The 20,347-nt window shown below is 31.4% G+C and overlaps 3 protein-coding genes and 1 long non-coding RNA gene across 5 annotated transcripts; 1 reads left to right on the forward strand and 3 right to left on the reverse strand.

Moving 5' to 3' along the window:
* The first annotated feature begins 2,316 nt into the window (after positions 1-2,316).
* LOC106776192 (ribosome biogenesis protein BOP1 homolog) lies at positions 2,317-8,835 on the forward strand. Its single transcript, XM_014663567.2, has 18 exons — positions 2,317-2,568; positions 2,662-2,796; positions 2,896-2,979; positions 3,080-3,234; positions 3,972-4,089; positions 4,205-4,306; positions 4,404-4,560; positions 4,673-4,781; positions 4,857-4,959; positions 5,075-5,225; positions 5,308-5,440; positions 5,556-5,662; positions 5,907-5,977; positions 6,073-6,133; positions 6,672-6,899; positions 7,007-7,091; positions 7,583-7,761; positions 8,305-8,835. Exons 1-18 carry the CDS (start codon positions 2,449-2,451, stop codon positions 8,388-8,390), a joined length of 2,184 nt encoding a protein of 727 aa, XP_014519053.1. The 5' UTR covers positions 2,317-2,448; the 3' UTR covers positions 8,391-8,835.
* A 781-nt stretch (positions 8,836-9,616) lies between these two features.
* LOC106775285 (nifU-like protein 2, chloroplastic) lies at positions 9,617-11,991 on the reverse strand. 2 transcript variants are annotated; one of them, XM_014662392.2, is made up of 4 exons: positions 11,778-11,991; positions 11,586-11,685; positions 10,975-11,282; positions 9,617-10,030 (listed from the first exon to the last, which is right to left on the reverse strand). In XM_014662392.2, exons 1-4 carry the CDS (start codon positions 11,859-11,861, stop codon positions 9,842-9,844), a joined length of 681 nt encoding a protein of 226 aa, XP_014517878.1. In that variant the 5' UTR covers positions 11,862-11,991; the 3' UTR covers positions 9,617-9,841. The 2 variants fall into 2 exon arrangements, with proteins under 2 accessions (XP_014517878.1, XP_014517877.1); XM_014662391.2 differs by having other exon boundaries at positions 9,744-10,030; positions 10,975-11,285; positions 11,778-11,990.
* A 2,460-nt stretch (positions 11,992-14,451) lies between these two features.
* LOC106774609 lies at positions 14,452-16,920 on the reverse strand. Its single transcript, XR_001376768.2, has 2 exons — positions 16,689-16,920; positions 14,452-15,216 (listed from the first exon to the last, which is right to left on the reverse strand). It is a non-coding gene; the product is annotated as an uncharacterized LOC106774609 (long non-coding RNA).
* Positions 16,921-18,939: 2,019 nt separating this feature from the next.
* On the reverse strand, positions 18,940-20,096 carry LOC106775389 (WEB family protein At3g51220). Its single transcript, XM_014662509.2, has one exon. The coding sequence runs from the start codon at positions 19,691-19,693 to the stop codon at positions 19,052-19,054; it is 642 nt and encodes a 213-aa protein (XP_014517995.1). The 5' UTR covers positions 19,694-20,096; the 3' UTR covers positions 18,940-19,051.
* Between the last annotated feature and the right edge of the window lie 251 nt (positions 20,097-20,347).

Consider the following 20,347-nt stretch of genomic DNA (forward strand, 5'->3'; position numbering starts at 1 on the left):
TTAATTAATTAAAATTTTAAGCAATAATGTACGTATGAAATAGTATAATCCAGGTTTAGTTACTTCTTTAATAAATTTAATTCAGCCCATTTATTTTCAATCGTTTTTGTACAAAATTATGTTAATTTAAAACTACTTGAAATTATATGTATATATATATATATGATTGGGTTAACAAAATTTTCTTTTATAAGTATACTTGAAGGGACCAAAAACATTAAATTAAAGAAAAAGTTTACTTTATTTAAATATTAATTTTTTCAAAATAAAAGATAATTGGGCGAAAGCCACCTAAAGCTTAAAAAAACTCCGCCACGGTGTATACATATAGAAATTAATATACTAATATAAACATGAGATAATAAAATGACTTAACTAAATTAATATTAATACAATATTATAAGCTTAACGTTAGAACAAATATATTTTCAAACTCTTATTTTGAGTGATGATAAGAAACCATAAACACTTGGTTATCTTGTGGAATATCAAGATGAAATAACTTTTATAAATTACACAAATGAAATGAAAAATAAAAGAAAAGGAAATGGTTAACGAACTGAATAAATCAATATACTTATTTAGACATAAAATAATATATTTAAAATATTACAATGACAGGCTCTCCAGACTATTTTAAATACTTGAATTCTTAATATTTTAATATTGATAAAAAAAATGTTGTTAAAATATTATTTAATGTAATAATAAGCGATGAACTATATTTTCAACTTCTTGTTTTATTTTGACTTATTTAATCGGTGATATTATTTATTTAATGTATATTGATAAATTAGTATAATTTATGTTTGAAAAGATTTTTTTAATGGATATCGTATTTCCAAACTTACTTAACAATTTTATTATAATCATCTAATTAATGTGATTAATATTTTTTATCATATTCATTTAATTATTGAATGGAGCACGTATATTTTTTATTTTTGCAATATTATTTTAATTAGTATAAACAAATACTTATTTTATATACACTGTTAGACTCGTGTAATAAGTATTTCAATAAATTAGTATAATATGTATAACTTGTTTAATCAATAAACATATTCACTTATACAAAATTACATGTGTATATGATTTACGTTTTTTTTATATCACAATATTATTTTAATTTTTACATGAAAAAACTTTAATATTTATACAATAATTTAATATAAAAATCATAAATACAATTTTTTATTAATATTTGTTTTGTAAAATAAAATTATTACATAGCAATTTTTTATATGATAGCATAAATAATTTATATTACTAATAAATCTATATTGTTTCTTTTAAATAATATTTTCAAGACACAAGACTAGAATATATTTTTTTTTCTAAATAACTAAAAATAATAACTAAAAATCGTAAAAAGTTAAAATTAAAAATAAAAATTCAGTATAAAAATAATTAATACTTTAAATTAAGTTAATCAATAATAACTTATTAAACAATAAAATAATTAAAAATTTAAAATGATAAAATTAAGAATGAAAAACAAAACATGAGACAAGTATCAATATATATGTGAAAAAGATATTAATAATTGTAGTTACATTATTAAAAATGTAAGAGTAGTCACTTTTTACTATTTAGATATTTTTTATTTTAAATTGTAATTAGAAGTTTAACAAAAATATTAAATATGTATGTCTTTTATACATTAGAAATACATGTGTACCTGTTTATGGTTTTTTTTATCATAAAAAAATATATTATTATAATAATGATTAAAATACAAATATTACTAAATTTTAAATATTTTTGATAAAAGAATGATTAAAAAGTAAGTAGTTTTTTTGTTTTTTATTGTGTAAATAATTTTTTTATCAGGATTATTTATTTAAATTTAAAAATCAATTACTTGAAAAATAAAAGTAAAAAGAATTGTATAAAAAAAAAAGGAAACGACACCATTCATTAATGTTAATAAATTATTTATTGCTTTTATTTAAAACGTATTTAAAGGTAAAATAAGAATATAAGATAAAGCACTTTATATATTTCAATATACATTTAAAATATGATTAAAAAAATATAAGAATATAAAATATATACATTAAAAATGTAAAAAATTAAGAATTATATAATTTCATAAAACTTAATGTTATCAATATGTTAATATTAAACCTTATAACAAATAATTAAAATTAAATCAAAAAAATTATGTAATTCAAGATTTATATATATATATATATATATATATATATATATATATATTTTACATTTTAAAGTGCAGATATATAATTTGATTTGCTTAAAAAAAATTATACTATGATTCCTATATTGCCTGGGTACAATTTTATTTTCTAAAGTGCAGAGTTTTATGAAGATTGGGCCTAACAAAGAAGCAAAGGTGTGAGAAATCAAATTGCGGCTGGGTTGAGTAACGATTCCTAAAACCCTTTCCCTCCTCCAAACAAAACCCTAACCGCCCTAACTTTGAAAATGAAGGGGAAGAAGAAGACGATGGCGAAAAACGACGTCCACGAAGAAGAAGCTCCATTTCCTTCTGAGAAGCTTCCTTCGCCATCAGTATCCGATTCTGATTCTGATTCTGACTACGAGGTGTTATTCTCAAGGAATTCTGACTTCATATAACTTTTTGTAACTGTGACTGTATACTAATGCTAGAAGTGTACTTGTGTGTTCTGTTTGTAGGACTCTTCTGCAGACGATGACGAATCTTCTGTCTCCCTGGATTCTCAATCTGAATCAGAGTTCGAAGAAGGTTCCCCTGAGAATGGTAGGTCCGGCGATTCAGAAGCCGAAGGAACTGAATCTTCTATAGACGAGGTAAACTGCCTTCTGTTCTTAATAACACATCATGTTTAGCGAGAAGGCTGCGTTGTTGTTTTTGTTACCGTAATTAATGAGTTGAAGAAATCGTTGCAGGACATTGTCAATGGGGAAGGCAGTGGAAACGAGAGCTCTGACCTCCATCAGCAAGGAGCTGAGAGTGACTCCTCCGAGGATGAGGTGATCACTGTCATTGTCTTCTGAAACAGGCTCACATATTGGATTTTGCCTCATTCTAAGAAGCTGAGCTGTGCTTACACCATTTGTGTCCCTTTTATAGGTGGCTCCTCGAAACACCATCGGAGATGTACCTTTGAAGTGGTATGAGGATGAACCTCATATTGGATACGACATAAAGGGCAAGAAGATCAAGAAAAAGGAAAAACAAGACAAGTTAGATTCATTTCTTGCAAACGTTGACGATTCTAAGAGTTGGTTAGTTTCATTCGTCTGTGCTATTTATTCCTTCATTTCAATTTCCATTTTTGTATTCTTTTCTTCTCATAATGCTTCTAAACACCAACACTCAACTTTACATCCATCTACTCAGTACACACAGAGAGTATGTTCATTGATGTATATAATATTTGCTTTGAGATGTTACATTTGGTATCCTTTCTATTATGTTGAGGCCTAAAATTTGAAGAAGCATTGTTATTTTTTAAACCCCATGCCCCTAAGCAGAACAGATTACAATACATTAAAGAAGGTAAATTGGTTAATTTTCAATAAATAACAGTGAAGAACTATTATAGGAAGCTGGGGAAAATAGTCAATCATTTATTCAATATGGGTTCAACCAAATGCACACTAAATATGTCTACCAAAATCTAATAGTGGAAACTTTGGTAGATTCCTACATGTTCTGATGGAAATATCAGGACATATAGTCTAAGAACCTGAAATTTTTGGGTTTAATTTTTTCATCTTTTATATATTAGCCACTTGGTTTTGAACTTTTCCATCAGCCATGGATTACAAGATAATTATGACCATGGGCGAAATAGCTTGTTTTTGCACGATTCCTATTATGAAATTATTTCTTATTGGTTTCCTCTTCTCTTTTTATAAGTATAGCACGTACATCTGTGGGGGAATATTATTTTATATTTGTTAAAATTACTGTCCTTCTACAAACGTATTTGATCTGTCTACATTCTTAAACATTGAAGGCGGAAAATCTATGATGAGTACAATGATGAGGTAGTTGAGCTGACAAAAGATGAAATCAAACTTGTCCGTAGACTGCTCAAGAATCAGGCACCACATTCTGACTTTGATCCGTATCCGGTATGTGTTAAGTTTCCATCTTATTTTAATATTTAGGGATTTTGAGTACAATTTTAAATATAATTAGTGTGCGCAATTTTCTTCCTAAATTTCATCTCTCCTATGTAATGTTCAGGATTATGTTGACTGGTATAAATGGGAAGATGCCAAGCATCCATTGTCTAATGCTCCTGAACCAAAAAGGAGGTTTATTCCTTCAAAGTGGGAAGCTAAAAAGGTAATCATTCCTTTGTTTACTAGTGTGGAGATGTTCAGGAAGACATCGGAAGCAAATTGATTTTTCTTATCACTTTTAAACTTCCGTGATCCTACAGGTTGTACAATATGTTAGAGCAATTCGCAAGGGAACAATTACTTTTGACAAACCAAAAGAGGAAGATGGTCCATATCTCTTGTGGGGAGATGATTCTGGTTCGACAGAAAAATCAAATCATTTGGCTTACATTCCTGCCCCAAAGCAGAAATTACCTGGTATTAACCTTGACTTACATTTTGGAGAGCCAAAATCTACTAATAGATAATATTTCTTTTGCTTCTGATTTTGGTGTATCTTCGTGATTGATAATATAATTTCATTTTGTAGGCCATGATGAATCTTATAATCCTCCTTTAGAGTACATTCCAACTCAAGAGGAGATAAATTCTTATCAACTGATGTTTGAGGAAGACCGTCCTAAGTTTATTCCAAAAAGGTACTTTGTTTCAGGGCAAACGTTTTTACTCCCTTCTTTCTGAAGTGTCGGGCTAATAAATGTTACTTTGGTCAGGTTTACGTCTATGAGGAGCATCCCTTCGTATGAGAATGCTATGAAGGAATCCTTTGAACGTTGTTTGGATCTGTACTTGTGCCCTCGAGTTCGGAAAAAGCGCGTGAGTGAAATATCTGTCAGAGAACTAGTTTACTGATTTGATTTTTGGTGCGAGTGTGTGTATGCTATAATTGGTATAATTTATTCACTTTTTTTTTTTTCTTTCTGTGTTCTAGCTTAATATCGATCCTGAATCTTTAAAGCCAAAGCTTCCGAGTCGAAAGGAGCTTAAGCCTTATCCCATAACATGCTATATTGAGTATAAAGGCCATGAAGATGCTGTTACATCAATTTCCATTGAAGCTTCAGGGCAATGGATGGCTTCAGGTATGAATATTGATGACATATATTGCTGTTTCAATTTAGGAGGGTTGGAGATGGGTATCTAATTTTTCTGCTATCTGCTCAGGTTCAAGTGATGGAACTGTCCGCGTCTGGGAGGTTGAAACTGGCAGATGTCTTAGGCGGTGGGAAGTTGGTGAAGGTGTCAGCTGTGTTTCCTGGAATCCTCTGCCTGATATGCATATTCTAGCTGTTTCTGCGTAAGTCTGATTTTATTGGCTATTAAGAGTCATATACCTTTTGTTCTATAAAATTCTTAATGTTTATGTATGGTTTGATTGTGAAAATAAATCAATGGTAAATCTTTGGTTTTAGGGGACAAGATGTACTTCTACTGAACACCGGTTTGGGGGATGAAGAATTGCAGAACCAGATTAAGGAGCTTCTCTGGATTGACTCTTCAACAACATCAGATGACTCTGGTCAGTGCTTTTGTCACTTTGGTTTTTATCTAAACATTCAATAGAAGGCTCCAAGAGATCCAAACTCTCAAGTTGGCCTATGAACCCCAACTGAACTTTTTATTGGAAGGGGGGATCGGCTTAAAGTTTAAACCTAACTGGTCACTTTGGGTGAATGTTGATTTGTCATTTATATGAATGCTTATGAGATTTTATGTCCCATAAGTGGTTTTGTTTTTTTTTCTAATCATGCCCGAGTTTGCAGGTGATAAAGCACCTAGTGTAAGCTGGCTTAAAGATGACAAACATATGGGTTTAAGGTTAAGGCACTTCAAGGTATTTTCACATTTGTTTGCATTTCCATTTTGGTTCACTTGTTGATTGAATTTCTGTAGTTGTTCAGTTAAACATTTGTAGATTTGTTTTTGCAGACAGTTACTGCTGTAGAATGGCACCGGAAAGGTGACTACTTTTCAACAGTGATGCCAACAGATATCCTTTTTAAGTGTTTCTTCTGTTCAATTTATGCATACCTCATTTTTCATTGCTTTATTGCTTTACAAACACTACATGTCTCTAGTGGTGATTGTTTATGATTTTTTTCCTTTATATTTTTTGGTATATTATTGACTTTTGTTATTGTTGGGTGTATGCAAATAAATGTGCACGTGCTTTCATTGCAAAAATATCAGTGCAGTATATCTTGATGGCAAGGGAATTTTATTTTGTTCAACACAACACAAGGCATGGCTGGCTTTTAACTTCAATTAGAATAAACATAACCTTTTAGCCTTGAGGTGCTATTTGTCTTGTCATTCCTCTTGTTGCATGCCATGCATCATTAATGGCTGTGTTTAGCATTTGTTTTCTTTACCTATGGAATTTACTGAAAACAAATCGTATTGAACTCGTTCTTGATTACCACATTTTTAGCTGATTTGTTTTCTGACGTGAATTATATGAAATTTAGAGGGATATAAATATATTAAACTAAGGGGTTGGTTGGTTTTTTCCTTGACAACTTCTTTACGTGAGTCCAGGGCAGTTTTGATACACCAGTTATCCAAGAAGCTTACGCAAAAACTTCCTTTCAAATTACATGGACTTGCTGTTAGGTCAACCTTCCATCCATCCCGTTCCATCTTCTTTGTTTGTACAAAAAAGACCGTTCGTGTGTATGATTTATTAAAAACTAAGCTCATAAAAAAGCTTGATACTGGGCTTCGTGAAGCCTCGTCTATTGCAGTTCATCCCGGAGGTATGATTATTGTTGTCATAGAATTATATTGTAATCACTTCCTCTTCTACTCATAAAATGCAGAATGTTACTCATCATAATTGTTTGTCTGTATGCATTCCATGCAGGTGATAATTTAATTGTGGGTAGCAAAGAAGGCAAGATGTGTTGGTTTGACATGGACCTTTCATCTAAACCATATAAAATTCTTAAGTAAGTATTTTTTTGTCTGCTAATTTAAGGAATGCAAACTCGTTACTTTTTTTTTTTGTGCCAGAAGAGTAGTTCTCTGCTTGTGAACGCACAACTTATTATATAGTATTGGGCTATAAAGCCTCCCATGTCCTTTACCGATTTGTGTGGTAGCTGATTAGAAAATTAGTTATGTCAGTGAATGTGTCAAAATATGTTGATGTTATATTATGATAACAGTCTCCCCCATTCATTATTTTTAAAATACAATTTCCTGTTTAATTAGGATATTGTTTGAAATTTTAAATTTATTATAACATGATGAGTTCCCTTTGTGTTAGCAAGGCCACTTCACATATATAGGTACAAAATTTCATTATTTGAAAAAACTAAACTAACAGCGTGTAGAGGACATAAAAAACTATGGTTTATTTTTGTATTGGTCAATGAGCTATTAGTTATTTGAAACAATTTGTTAAGAAACCTCATTTTTAATGATTTTATTGTTGCAGGTGTCACCCAAAAGATATCAACAATGTCATCTTTCACCGCACATATCCCTTATTTGCTTCATGTTCAGATGACTGCACTGCATATGTTTTTCATGGAATGGTTTATTCTGATCTCAATCAAAATCCCCTTATTGTTCCTTTGGAAATTCTTCGTGGTCATACCAGTTCAAATGGCAGAGGTGAGTCTTGGGCTGTTTAAACCTTTATGTTAATAAATTTGCGATCCAATTTTTTTTGAAAGATTAGACCAACTTAAAAAATAAACGAGTCCAGTGTTTTAACAATCAAGTTAGTTTAGGATAGTAGGATCAGAGGAGCCTAGATGTTAGGATAAAATCAGTCTTGTCTAGAAAGGAAAAAAAAATAGTACTTTTTATGTTATAATGGCATAGTCTTGTTTACAGATAAATGGATACTCGTTATACTAGCTGCTTTGGTTCTAGATGATTGATTCATTAGCGTAGGCAGCGAAAAGGAAAAATAAACAGTCTCTGAATGATCAGTCCAACCTTCCAAGCATTTTGTTGGCCTTGGTTTTCATCTTTATGCAATATGGTCTTTGTAGATGTAATTTGTTGACACGATTGCCGTTATTTGATAAACCAACCCTAAGTATGTGGTTGATGATTGCCCATTATATTCTTATCTGACAATGCATTCGAGAACAATTGCTTATATGCTAAATACATCTTGATCTTACTTGGAAGTTGTCTGCATTGCAGGGATACTAGACTGTAAATTTCACCCTAGACAGCCATGGTTATTTACAGCTGGTGCTGATAAACTGATCAAACTTTACTGTCATTAGTATAAATACGGATATACAGGCGTGTGATTGGTGGATAAAATCTAGGATGGTAGCCTGCAACATCTCAACAATTTTGTTCCTCATTTCTTAAATAGAAAGCACTGCAAGGCAAATGCAGGGCACCCGAATAGCGAGGTTCTTGCTCTGGTTTTTTGGATTGTTTTTGTTTTTCACACATTTGTCGTTCTAAAATCTTTAGCCGAAGTATCATTCCAGGAATTCATATCCACACAACCTCGCTTGCGGTTAGAATAGAACTGCATTTTTTATGTAACATGTCAGGTATGAGAAACCAAATTTTTCGAAGACACTCAGCGGATGCTATTTTAGGGAGATTGAATGTGGCATTCTGTTTGGTTGTATTGTAGTTAAAAACATCGAGTAATACTGTTTACAGTTTGTGGACTTTTGTAAAAGACGGCAATTACTGAGTTAGCAGTTTCAACGGTGTTGTGAGGCTTGCCACAAAAGAAAGGAAAATAAAATTTTAACACCATTTTTTGACACTATTTTGACACTGCACACGTGTCAAAATGTGGTTGGATGATTTCAAATTAAAAAACAAACTTTGGTTTTTCTCTTCCAAATATATCTTTGTCTCAACTTTTTTAATTTGAAATCGTTCAATCACATTTTGACACGTGTGCAGTGTCAAAATAGTGTCAAAAAATGATGTTAAAATATCATTGTCCAGAAAGAAATGAGCGCAATTTTCCGTGTTATGAAACATCAGGATTTATTTTAGAGACTACTGGTAAATTTATCTTATTGCTTTAACTCTGCGCTATTGTGTTTAAAATTGCGTTGTAATTGGGTACTCGAGTAATTATGCTTGTATTTTTGTATTTAATATTCACATTGCCAAATTAGGCTTCTTACCGTTCTTTTAGAGGGGATAAAAAAATTGTTACTAGCATTGGCTCCTTTTAGAGGGGAAACCATTTTTCCTTTTTATTCAATACAAAACTTTTTCAACTTTCAGTTTCTCTGAAGTTGGTCAGACCTACGAAATCTCCAATAATCAAGGAGAATTAGGTTGGAGCATTGGAAAACATGATATACAACTAATAAAATAGCTTTCATTTCCAACAAAATAGGAAAAATTAACCATCTCCATACCAAGGCATTCATGATGCGTTAATGGCGACACTATATTCGGGATTTCGTGCATACTTATTAAATTAATAGTTTGATCGAAAACCTAGTTAATGGAAAACAGGAGTCCAGACAAAAACATAACAAATAAATTAAACTATAGTTTCATTACAATGGTAGAACCCTCATCCACTGTAAAAAAAGCGTGTGACTATCGATTTCCAAAAAAAAATAAAAAGAATCAATTGGCAGCATATATACTATACATAACATGTAACACTTTATTTCAATTAGTGTTGTACATGAAAAATTACAAGAATGCAATGATAGTTCTATTCTTGTTTCGAAATAAAGTATCATAAAAGCTGAACAGCTGCTATGGCAGGTATTTTTTCTCGCAACTTCTGTGTAACAGCTACACGCACAGTCATGACACTAGCAGCGGGGCCTGTGATTCGGATCTTTACTATTGGCTCATCAATAGCCACCAACTCAAGAGTTCCATCAGCAGCCCCGACTAAATAGGGCCTTATTTCCTCAAGAACCTGAACCAGTTAATAAAACATTAACATTTCACTTCATACTAATGTTACAGAAATTATACTATTCATTTATACAATAACTGAACAGTTCTTGCTTCATATAAAGACTTCAAAAGATAGAATGAAGTCCAGTGTTTGTCCCATTTCTTACCATCAGAAAAATAAGAATGCGACGTATTGACAAAAATATACTATGATCTTAGATCAGTCTCAATAAACACAATCCTATGCATATAACATATCAAAAACAACATATACAGTTTAACAGTCAAGCAGGATAAAGCATCTTTCTTATACTGAAATGCAGAGCTTGATATTGAGGCCTAAACCTCATTTTAACAGTTAGTAGTTAAACAGAAATTTCTTTCCATCAAATAGACAGTGTTCAGAATTGAGCAACATATGAGGTAAAGACTTCAACGTGCAATTGATTTTGTATCATATTAATGGGATAACGAGAGTGGTTTACTTTCTATCTAATCCACCTTTGTATGATATTAAACTTACCCTCAAATAACTAAAGCATTCTTCACGAAAAATGTGTAACTTTTTCCCAAATTGTTTGAATTCCACAGATGACTTCCATCAACTAACTTGATTACAATATAATATATAAAAGTTACCAATATTATTATTCAATTATTTTTAGTCACATATATTCGTATATCCGCTAGATTGTTTCAAAGAAATCCCAAGAAACATAAAAAAGATATACATTTAAGTCCCACTCAATCACTATTTGCATATTCATATCCTCTATGATATACTGTTTCCCTCTCAAGTCCCTTGGTGCATGTGAACAACTGTACTTGTGCGATACCATTTCAGAGAGAAAAAAACATTCTACAAGTTTTCTCAACAAAACAACAAAAAGTTTATACCAGATATGAATAATCCAGAAGAACCAGCGAAGTATATATATCATCTTGATAGAACACAGAACTAACCTTCTCTATGTTTTCTTCATTTAGTTCAAGACCAGTTTCTTCATTAGCTATCGGTTCAACCGCCACTATTTCAGGGATCTTCTCCATCAGTCGACGCTCAATGCCCAATTTCATTGTTGTAACAGAGCTTGGACACGAACCACATGCTCCCTGTAGCTTCAACCGCACAACATTGCCATCAATTTCATGTAAAGCCACATTTCCACCATCTGCAATGAGATAAGGTCGAATTTCATCCAATACACTTTCTACATTTTCAGCAGTTAATGGCAGTTCCACTGCTGGATTCGGAGTAGCAACACACTTTACTGCTGCAGGAGCATAAAATTAACATGAGATTCGGATCCCCAATTGTCATACAAACAAAGAATCTGAAACTGAATTTGAAATTGAAGGAAGCAAGAAAATAGTTTGTATTTTCATGTTTTCAAAATAGATTACATTTTCAACTTAATAAGATTAAAAATACGTTTGCATAGAGCAACGTTTGGGTATTATGTTGAAATTTAAAAAGACAACCATTGTAATCCATCCAGGTAATAGAGCTTTGAATCTGACAAATTAAATTGAAAGAAGGATACAGAAAAAGAGAAGATTTCAAAGAAACTAACCAAGGCTACGTGTAGAGCACGATAAATGAATCCGAACAGAAGAACGCAAAACGTTGGCCTTCCTCCTGAAAGAAGCATGGCCACCGAAAAACGTGGTTCCCTGCGAAGGAAAAATTGCAAGATGAGATTAGAAAATAAGAGGGTTATTAAAAAATAATAATTCCAAAAACAAGATAAAATTAAAAAAAGAACCTTTTTTGATGCGAAGGAACGAGAAGACGAAGGAAATTGTGGGGCTCTGCAGCAGGATTGAGTATTCAGCACCACCACTTCCATCTTTGTGGTCTGTCTCTTCTTCTTGACAATTTTTTCGACCTTTATTTTATTGTTATGCACAAAACAATCTTTTCTTTCTTCTTCAACCTTTGATTTCTCTTCTTTCTTCCACAAATCTTTCTCTCTGTTAAATAAATCAAAATTAAAATACCTTACGGCTCTTCATTCTGCTTCCTTCTTTTTGGGCCTTCTTCTTCTATCCAAGCCCAATTTTTTACGGGCCTCAAAACTTAACAGTATAATAAAGTTTTCTTCTATCAAAGCACGTTTTAAATTTAAAGGTTAAATATATTTTTACTTCCTATACTTTGGGGCCATTTTGGTTTTAGTTCATTTTTAAATTATGGTACAATTTAGTCCTTTAATTTTAGAAAATTCTGATTTTTTTTAGCAATTTTTTTAAACTTTATTTGTTGTTTCAATTTTTTTTAACTTTAGAAAACATTTGGATTGTTTACACGACACATTTTTACTTCAATGTTAACTAAGAAACGTGAAGAGGGGTACTCCACCTCCCCATTTTCTTCTTCTACCTCCCCAAATTTTTTCATTTTTTTCTTATTACAAAAATAACCCTTTTCTTTTCCTTTTTTACCCTTTTTAACTTTTATCTCTCAACCCTACCTCTTTCTCCCTACTTACAGCCCACCTCCCCCACCCCACCTTCCCAAGCTTTTCAATCAGCACTGCAAAAGACACTCCTCGCCAAAAAGCAAAAGTCATTGAAATCCTAAATTCCAATTCTCACTCACTCAATTTTTTTTTTCTCTCGTTGGAGAAAACTCTCGGTCCGATCTCCCAAGTTTTTCTTTTTGGTAGCATAGCAGTTTGAAAGGTTCTGTTTTTCCAGCGAGGAGTATTTGATTTTCCGGTGATTCTTTGGTGAATTGAGTTTGGGGGAATTCTCGATTTTGACCTAAAGGTCTTTACTCAAAATATTATCTGGGTTCGGTGTTCTTTTTCTATTTTTGCTGTGGGTGGACCGACTATGACTGTGTCATTGTGCTTGATTTTGTGTTGATATTTTTGGATAAATAAGAAACAAGAAAAAATATTCCTTTGAGATTTGGATAGTTATTTAGTGGAAACTTCGGAGACAAGTGTTCCAAAAACATGTGAGTGAAATGGATTTGAAGCAAAGTGTGGGTGAAATGGAAGAGCTTTTGCTTCCGTTGAAGATCAACTACTATCCAATTTGTCTACAGAGTTGAAGCTCATACACCTTCCTCCTTCACAACATGGTGCCGGGTCTGCAACTTTTTCTATAAGGACAATTGGGTGACGGTCAAGTGTGTGCCTAATTCCATTTTCATGTTCGGAGACACCATTGAGATTCCTGAGTAACGGAGGTTGAAATCCGTTTTCAACTTAAATGGGAAGTTCACAATCGTTTATATCTTAAGCGGACTTAAATGGGAAGTTCACAATCGTTTATATCTTAAGCGGACGATGATATCCGTAGAAGAAGAAGGTTTTTTTTTATAAAATTTTAACTTTAAAAATAATTTTTTACGGGATAAAACAGGAATAAGAAAATATAACGAAGGGTAAGAAAGAAAAGGGGAGGTGGAGGAAGCAATTGGGGAGGTGCAGGGAGTAACACCCAAACGTGAAACGTGCTTCAAACAACAAATAAAGTTAAAAAAAATTGGTAAAAAAGATTAAAACCATAATTTTCTAAAGTTAAAGGACTAAATTGTACCATAATTTAAAAATAGACTAAAACTAAAATCGGTCCAAAATATATATACACTAAAAACACATATTTTAACCCTAAATTTAATAATCAATAATATTTAACCCTAAATATATATAGACTAAAAACCAAATTCTAAGTTTATTTTTGTTTTAAATATTTTTAAATTAAGAAATAAATATTTTTAAATAAAGAAATAAATATTTTAATATGGAAAAAGTAACATAATATTTGTAGTGTTTTGTATAATTTTTAGAAGACAAATTTGTATTGATGAATTAAAAAAACGAAAATAATTTATAAAAATGATCATTTAAATATCGAAAAATAATTAAAAAAACGAAAATATATATATATCTTAGAAATGATCATTTAAATATCGAAAAAATTTGTTTTAGTCAATATTTTTTTATATGTATTCTGAGTCACCCTGAAACTTATCGTATTTCTATCAAAATCAAACACATATCAAATCTTGTGTATTTGAACCCGGGAAGAAATGTTGTAATATATATAAAAAATCAAACAGCAATTATATTTAATGATTTTATGAGCATGGTTACGTTAAAATAAATTCGTATTCTGGCGTAATGTAGGTAAAATTGACCGTGAAAAGGTAAAATTGTTTAGAACATTTTACAAACTTGATATTCTGTAAATTTGAAAGGAAGAAAAATTAAACAAAAACAACTATTTTACAACATTTATTTATTATATGAACAAAATTATACGAGAACATTTATTTTTTACGAGTCGAATTTATTTGAATTTGACGAGTTTTAGTAAATTCTGGAGTTTGATAATATTGACGAGGAGCGTTGTTTATAATGTTGAAAACCGTGGATGTGTTCTTTTTTTTATCTGTTAGAGTGCTTTTTCACTGAATCCCATCCCTGAATCCATAACACATCAACAATCACTTACTTCCAGGAGAGTGAAAATGTCAACACATCCTCACCAAAAAGATATGAACATTGGTTATACAAGCTTCCCATAAGTTGCAAATTATCAATATACTATAATAATGTCAGCTTCAGTGTGAGCTTTTATTTGTCCCTGTATTCTGAGTCTCCTGCAAATATATAAGTGGCAGAAAAACTTATTTGTTAAGCAATAATCATTCTTACAATGCTTCTGATGTTCCATTCAACCTGAAGTATGCTTCAAAATATGCTTTACAACACACTGTTTCCACCTTGACTCTGAACTCTCAAGACCTTGACTCTGAACTCTCAAGTGCATCCACCATATGTAAAAGTCTGCTAGTGTTTTGTCTAGAACCAAGGTCTTTGTTTTGCCAACTCAGAAAGAGTATCTACCTGGCTAGAACTTCAATGACCCAGCCTAAATATCCAGCACTCCTGTGCTTCAATATCTTCCTCAACATCAATGCTCCTGTGCTTCTCACTAAATTCCATCTTCGTTACCTCTCAGTGCCCATACTTACATCTCCTCCAGGGCTATTGTGCCGATTCCTTAAAAATACATTTAATACTTGTACTATGACCCTCATTTTATGTCTGGGAATCAGATGTTACATCCAAAAGATAAAGTGTTTGCCACAAGCCATAAAATACCTCGTGCTTAAACTCGTTAGCATGCTTATCACCACCAGATCCAAAGCTGCCTCTAGCCATATACGAGCATTTTCCTCCCGTTCTGCAAAATAACAAGTGTAAGCATGCATATGATTTCAATGAACCACTATCCATCAACAATTCTCACATTGATAAAAGGAATTCTATGTCCCTAACTCCTCATTATTGAACACTTAAATTTACAAATAAACAAAACATACATTTTACAAAACTTATCTATCTTACTGAAGATTTATAACGCACCTTTAAAAAAGATACACAATTACAAAGTATAAAATTTCAGGGGCTACAATTAAAATCTACTTGTAAACTTATATTGTTCACTTAATAAAATCAACATTATCAATTTCAGGGGCTACTTGAAAGAACAATTATCACGTAAGAAATTATAACATCATATAATAAATAGAATTATTTTGCATTTTTGGAATACACACCCATGACGCTTTTTTGTTTTCTTCTTCAATTGGCTACTTTTCCCTACTTTTCCATCACCAGACAGTGTGGAATGCAAAAGTATTTTACATGAAATGAAAACCATCTGTTGTAAGAAGTAATGCATGCAAAAGTAACGTTCTTCATTCATGGGATAGGGTTAAGATATGTTACAATAAAATAAATGCTTGCTTTGGAGGGAGCTTCCCAGATTGTCTCCAATATCATAACAATAGATTTTTTAAACAATACAAAGGGTCTAGCTAGATTTTACAACAAAACTAGGTAATTTTTCGAGCTAAACTTTTTAGAGTGAAATCTCAGAAAGGCAAACTTCTTAACTAAAACTTTTAACGTTGTCCACAGAAAACCAAAATATAAAAGTAGAGGGACACAGACTAAAACAGAGCCAGAGATGAAAAACTACACATAAACTAAGCCTACTCTAGCAGAAGATTCCTCTAAAAAACATTGAATAACAAAAATATTAAAAACCAAAGAATGACAAATTTCCAGACATACTTCATGCAAAACAGATCCAGAGAACGCAGATACAAGAGTTACATTGCTAAATGCTTTATATCTTCCATCCTAGCACAGTAAAAGGGAAGCATTGAACATCCTTATATACATCCTCTGAATTCATATACTTTTCATTTTTTTCAAGATTGCTGCATATAGTTCCAAAATCCATTGGTGTATCTATGATATCAAAGTACTCCTGATCCCAAATAAAAGTATGACATAAGACACAAGTAATTATATAAAAAATATGGTTCCAAGTTTTATAATCAATCACGTTATTCACTATGGCTGAACAGATATCATAGATCCTTTGTAGGATATAACCTCTATATAGTATTAGTATATCGAGAGAAACTTTACTAAAGAATAATTTCTGGAAGTACCCAGGACGTAGAAGACGGCTTCATTGAAAAAAAAAAGGAAATTTAACAAAACAAAACACTGTAAAAGGTTCAATGACAGAAATTGAGGAAGAGAAACATCTAACATCTCCAGAGAACGGAAACCAAACATAAAATAGGTGTCATCCATTTATTTTAAGAAAATAAGTTATGGCAAAAAAAAATTACTCACAGGAATTCCCAGAGCTTCGGGATTGACAGGAACGTTGAAGGGTTCAGCTGCATCCATTTTCATCACCTTCTTCCAAAATAATAATCCCAAAAACAGGATAAATAAAAGAACTTTTTTGATAGGAAGGAACGAGAAGACGAAAGAAGTGTTGAAAAATTACTGAGGATATACTGAATATATCAGATTTAGAAGATAAGATAGAAGGTAGGAAATCAAGAGAGAAAATAGAGATTGAGAATATTTGTTTTGTGAGAATGAAATGGATGTTATATTTATAATGCAAAGAAACGACCGTTACAAAATTCTAAACGTTGGATTATGACCGTTGCAAAATTCTAACGTTGCATTATGACCGTTGTAAAAATTTATTGACGTTGCACAGCTTTTTAGGTCTGCAGTAGGATTGAGTATTCAGCAGCACCGCCGCATCCTTGTGGTGTGTCTTTTCTTCTTCTTCACAATTTTTTCAACCTTTATTTTATTTTTCTCTTCTTTCTTTTTAAAGCACGTTTTCAAATATGTAATAGTAAAGAAATATCATAAAATCTTTTTTAAATTTAACAATCAATATTAATCAAATTAACCAAACCCTTTACGTGGATACATATTACCAGTTCAATTTTTACTAACACAAAAGACAAGAACAATCGAGGAAGAAAAAAAAAAAAGAAAAAGACAAAGTCATAGGCATATCATATGTTCTTCAGTTATAAGATTTTCGTTTCTTTTCAGTTATAAGATATGTCTTCTTTGCTTCACAACACATTCATTTCAGCATTTTTTTTTTATATTTTAGATTATAGTAATTATATTAAATGAAAGAGTTTTTGATAAAATATTTTAAATTTTCTTAAGAATATAAATTTAAGAAAATTTTTAAATTCTGTACATCTTCCGATCCATCTTCTTCACGTTTATTTCTGAATTTAGTTTTAATACATAAAAATATCAGATCAAATATATTTATGCTTCAGAATTATATTTTTTAACTTATATATTCATTTAAATTATTCAATTTCCTATTCAATTTAAACTATCTTATCCTATCATCTCCAATAGGATAAACCATTTATATTTTTTTAAATGTAATAATTTATCATAAATTTTTTCCTTTCACGACAATAACAAATTATCATTAATGCAAACCTTTCTTTTTAAAATTACTAAAATGATTAAGATTAAAAAAACAGTTAAATAAAAGTTATTAGATTTAGAAAAACATCATTTAAAGGATAAAAAAATAAATTTAATTATTTTAATTTTAAATAAATTTTATTCAAAAGATAAAATTGGAAAGGAAACATGTATAAAAGAAAGAATCTTTATATGTAAGTATAATATATATTTAATGTTTTCTGCAAACAATGTTATTAAAAATTGAGTTATATAATACGAATAGTTTTCACTTTTTCATGATAAATAATTATGTGTTTTATTTATAATGATGAATTCAACAATAAGAAAAAACTTTCACTTAAGTTCGTTCCTTTATCGAAACTAAAAAAATCCACTAAAAAATCATGTCCACCACTTATTATATATCACATCACACCACTGTCATGTCATTTCAGTGTTTAAAATTATAATTCAATGTAAATTAGTATTGGTTCTTATCTTTAAAATTTTAATTATTGAAATTTTAAACTGTAACTTCCAAAATGCAAAAAAAGTAAATAAAAAATACGTCAATTTCTTTAATATAATGTATGAAAATATAGAAAGATAGTTTTTAAAAAATATTTATAGAATATCTATGTAATGTTCCTCTGTATACTATACATACGATATTTTCCCTTACCCTGTCAAAATACAATTATAATCGATTAAAGACAACACAATGAAATTTCACACCAGAAACTAATATTTTAATTATTAAAATATGTTAATAAAATTTTAAAATATATGCAGAAAAATTGTATAATATCATTATTATTATAAACTATGTTTTACCACCCAATACTCATAAAATTTGTGAGATTGAATTAATTATACCACAATATATATTCAAACATATCAAATCACTACTTAATATGTTTCTATTATTAAGTGAGCATCCAAATCTCTGCAGCACGACCACTCGCATCCTCTTCTGCACAAAAGTATCTTTTCTTTCTTCTTCCACCTTCATTTCTCTTCTTTCTTCCACAAATCTTTCTCTCTTATCAAATAAATAACTTTACACCATTCTTTAAATAAATTAAAATCACAATACCTTCACGCATAAAATATTTTTTAAATTTAACAATCAATATTAATCAAATTAACCAAACTCATATTACCAGTTCAATTTTTACAAACAAGGGAAAAAAAGAAGAAAAAGACAAAGCCATAGGCATAACAGAGTGAGTAGAAATTGAGAATGATTAAAAAGGAGAAGCATAAAGAGGATTGTGATGATGAGTAGTGGAAGATGATTTTCTCCTGAAAAAGAAATCCCCGACAAGAGGGATAATAGGTTTGTGTTTCCTCGTTTTTCTGGTTCCAAAAAGATGGTCGTTTTCTCCAAGACTCAGAATGTGACCCAAGCTTTGTGACTCTTCCTTCTTCCTCACCAACTCCCTTTTGTTTTTCTCATCTTCGCTGATCTCAAACCGCACCGTCTTGCTCGGCGTCGCGGCAGCCGCCTTCCCGGCGGCGGCGGCCTCGGCCTGAGCCAACTTCGACATGTTTTTGTGAAGCTGCGCGTTGAGCGTTGCCAGCGCTACCTCGGTTTCGCTGCCTCTTTCTTTGAGCAGCTTCAGCTCCGCCTTCGTTTTCTCGAGCTCTGCCTCCAGCTTCCTTATCACGTCAACAAGCTCGCCACTGTCTTGGTGAGTTTTCATCGGCGGTGGTGATGGCGACGGCGACGGTGATGGAGATGGTCTGTTCGCCGGAGTGCCTGATGAGAAGGGCTTTGGAGAGTATAGTTCCCCGAGGAGAAGGCGTTCGCCGAATATGGCGACGGCTTCTTTGACGGAGGTGAAGGGACGAGAGGTGTCGACGGTGGAGCTGAAATCGGAATCCATTGTTGGATGATGGAATGGAATGAGAGGGTGTAAGTAATATTTGAGGATGATCGGTTGGGTCCATTTTCTTGTTTCTTTGCTTCCACTTCAATGTTTATGCATATTGGAATTAGCTGAGAAGAGAGACATAGTGTATAAGAAAGACATCGATCATCTTATGTCGTTTTTTTAAGCCTAAGACAGATATACAATGTAATGTGTCGTTGTTCTTGAACATGACCGCCAAACTAACAACCAACAAACTAACTTTGATGTCAGAAAAATCGTAGTTTTCTTCTTCTCCATAGTCTCCTTAAAATTAAAGCTTTGGTTTTTAAGTCTTGCTGCTTTTGTAGGGTTGGTGAATGGATGATTTTGAATCATTAGTTCAATCTTTCAAGTAACCGAATCAGCTTTAAGCTCTGTATGTCAAGTAATTCATGAACAAATGCTGCATTCAAAGATTTTCGTTTCTTTTCAGTTATAAGATTTGTTCTTCTTTGCTTCACAACACATTCTTTGCATAATTTTTTTTTTATATATTTTAAATTAAATGAAAGTTTTTATAAAATATTTTAAATTTTCTTAAGAATATAATTTTTAGAAAAATTTTAAATTCTGTACATCTTCCGATCCATCTTCTTCACGTTTATTTCTGAATTTAGTTTTGTTATC

The sequence above is a fragment of the Vigna radiata genome, chromosome 10 (assembly GCF_000741045.1).
Source record: "Vigna radiata var. radiata cultivar VC1973A chromosome 10, Vradiata_ver6, whole genome shotgun sequence".
NCBI lineage: Eukaryota > Viridiplantae > Streptophyta > Magnoliopsida > Fabales > Fabaceae > Vigna > Vigna radiata.

Bases quoted from the DNA above. Each gene is read 5' to 3' on its own strand.
- LOC106776192 (XM_014663567.2), top strand. From the start codon at position 2,449: ATGAAGGGGAAGAAGAAGACGATGGCGAAAAACGACGTCCACGAAGAA. The intron at 2,569-2,661 runs GTGTTATTCTCA...TTCTGTTTGTAG, and splicing joins ATTCTGATTCTGACTACGAG to GACTCTTCTGCAGACGATGA. The intron at 4,960-5,074 runs GTGAGTGAAATA...TCTGTGTTCTAG, and splicing joins CTCGAGTTCGGAAAAAGCGC to CTTAATATCGATCCTGAATC.
- LOC106775389 (XM_014662509.2), bottom strand. From the start codon at position 19,693: ATGGATTCCGATTTCAGCTCCACCGTCGACACCTCTCGTCCCTTCACC.
- LOC106775285 (XM_014662391.2), bottom strand. From the start codon at position 11,861: ATGGAAGTGGTGGTGCTGAATACTCAATCCTGCTGCAGAGCCCCACAA. The intron at 11,686-11,777 runs GTTCTTTTTTTA...TTTCCTTCGCAG, and splicing joins GTTCCTTCGCATCAAAAAAG to GGAACCACGTTTTTCGGTGG. The intron at 11,286-11,585 runs GTTAGTTTCTTT...ATGCTCCTGCAG, and splicing joins GTGCTCTACACGTAGCCTTG to CAGTAAAGTGTGTTGCTACT.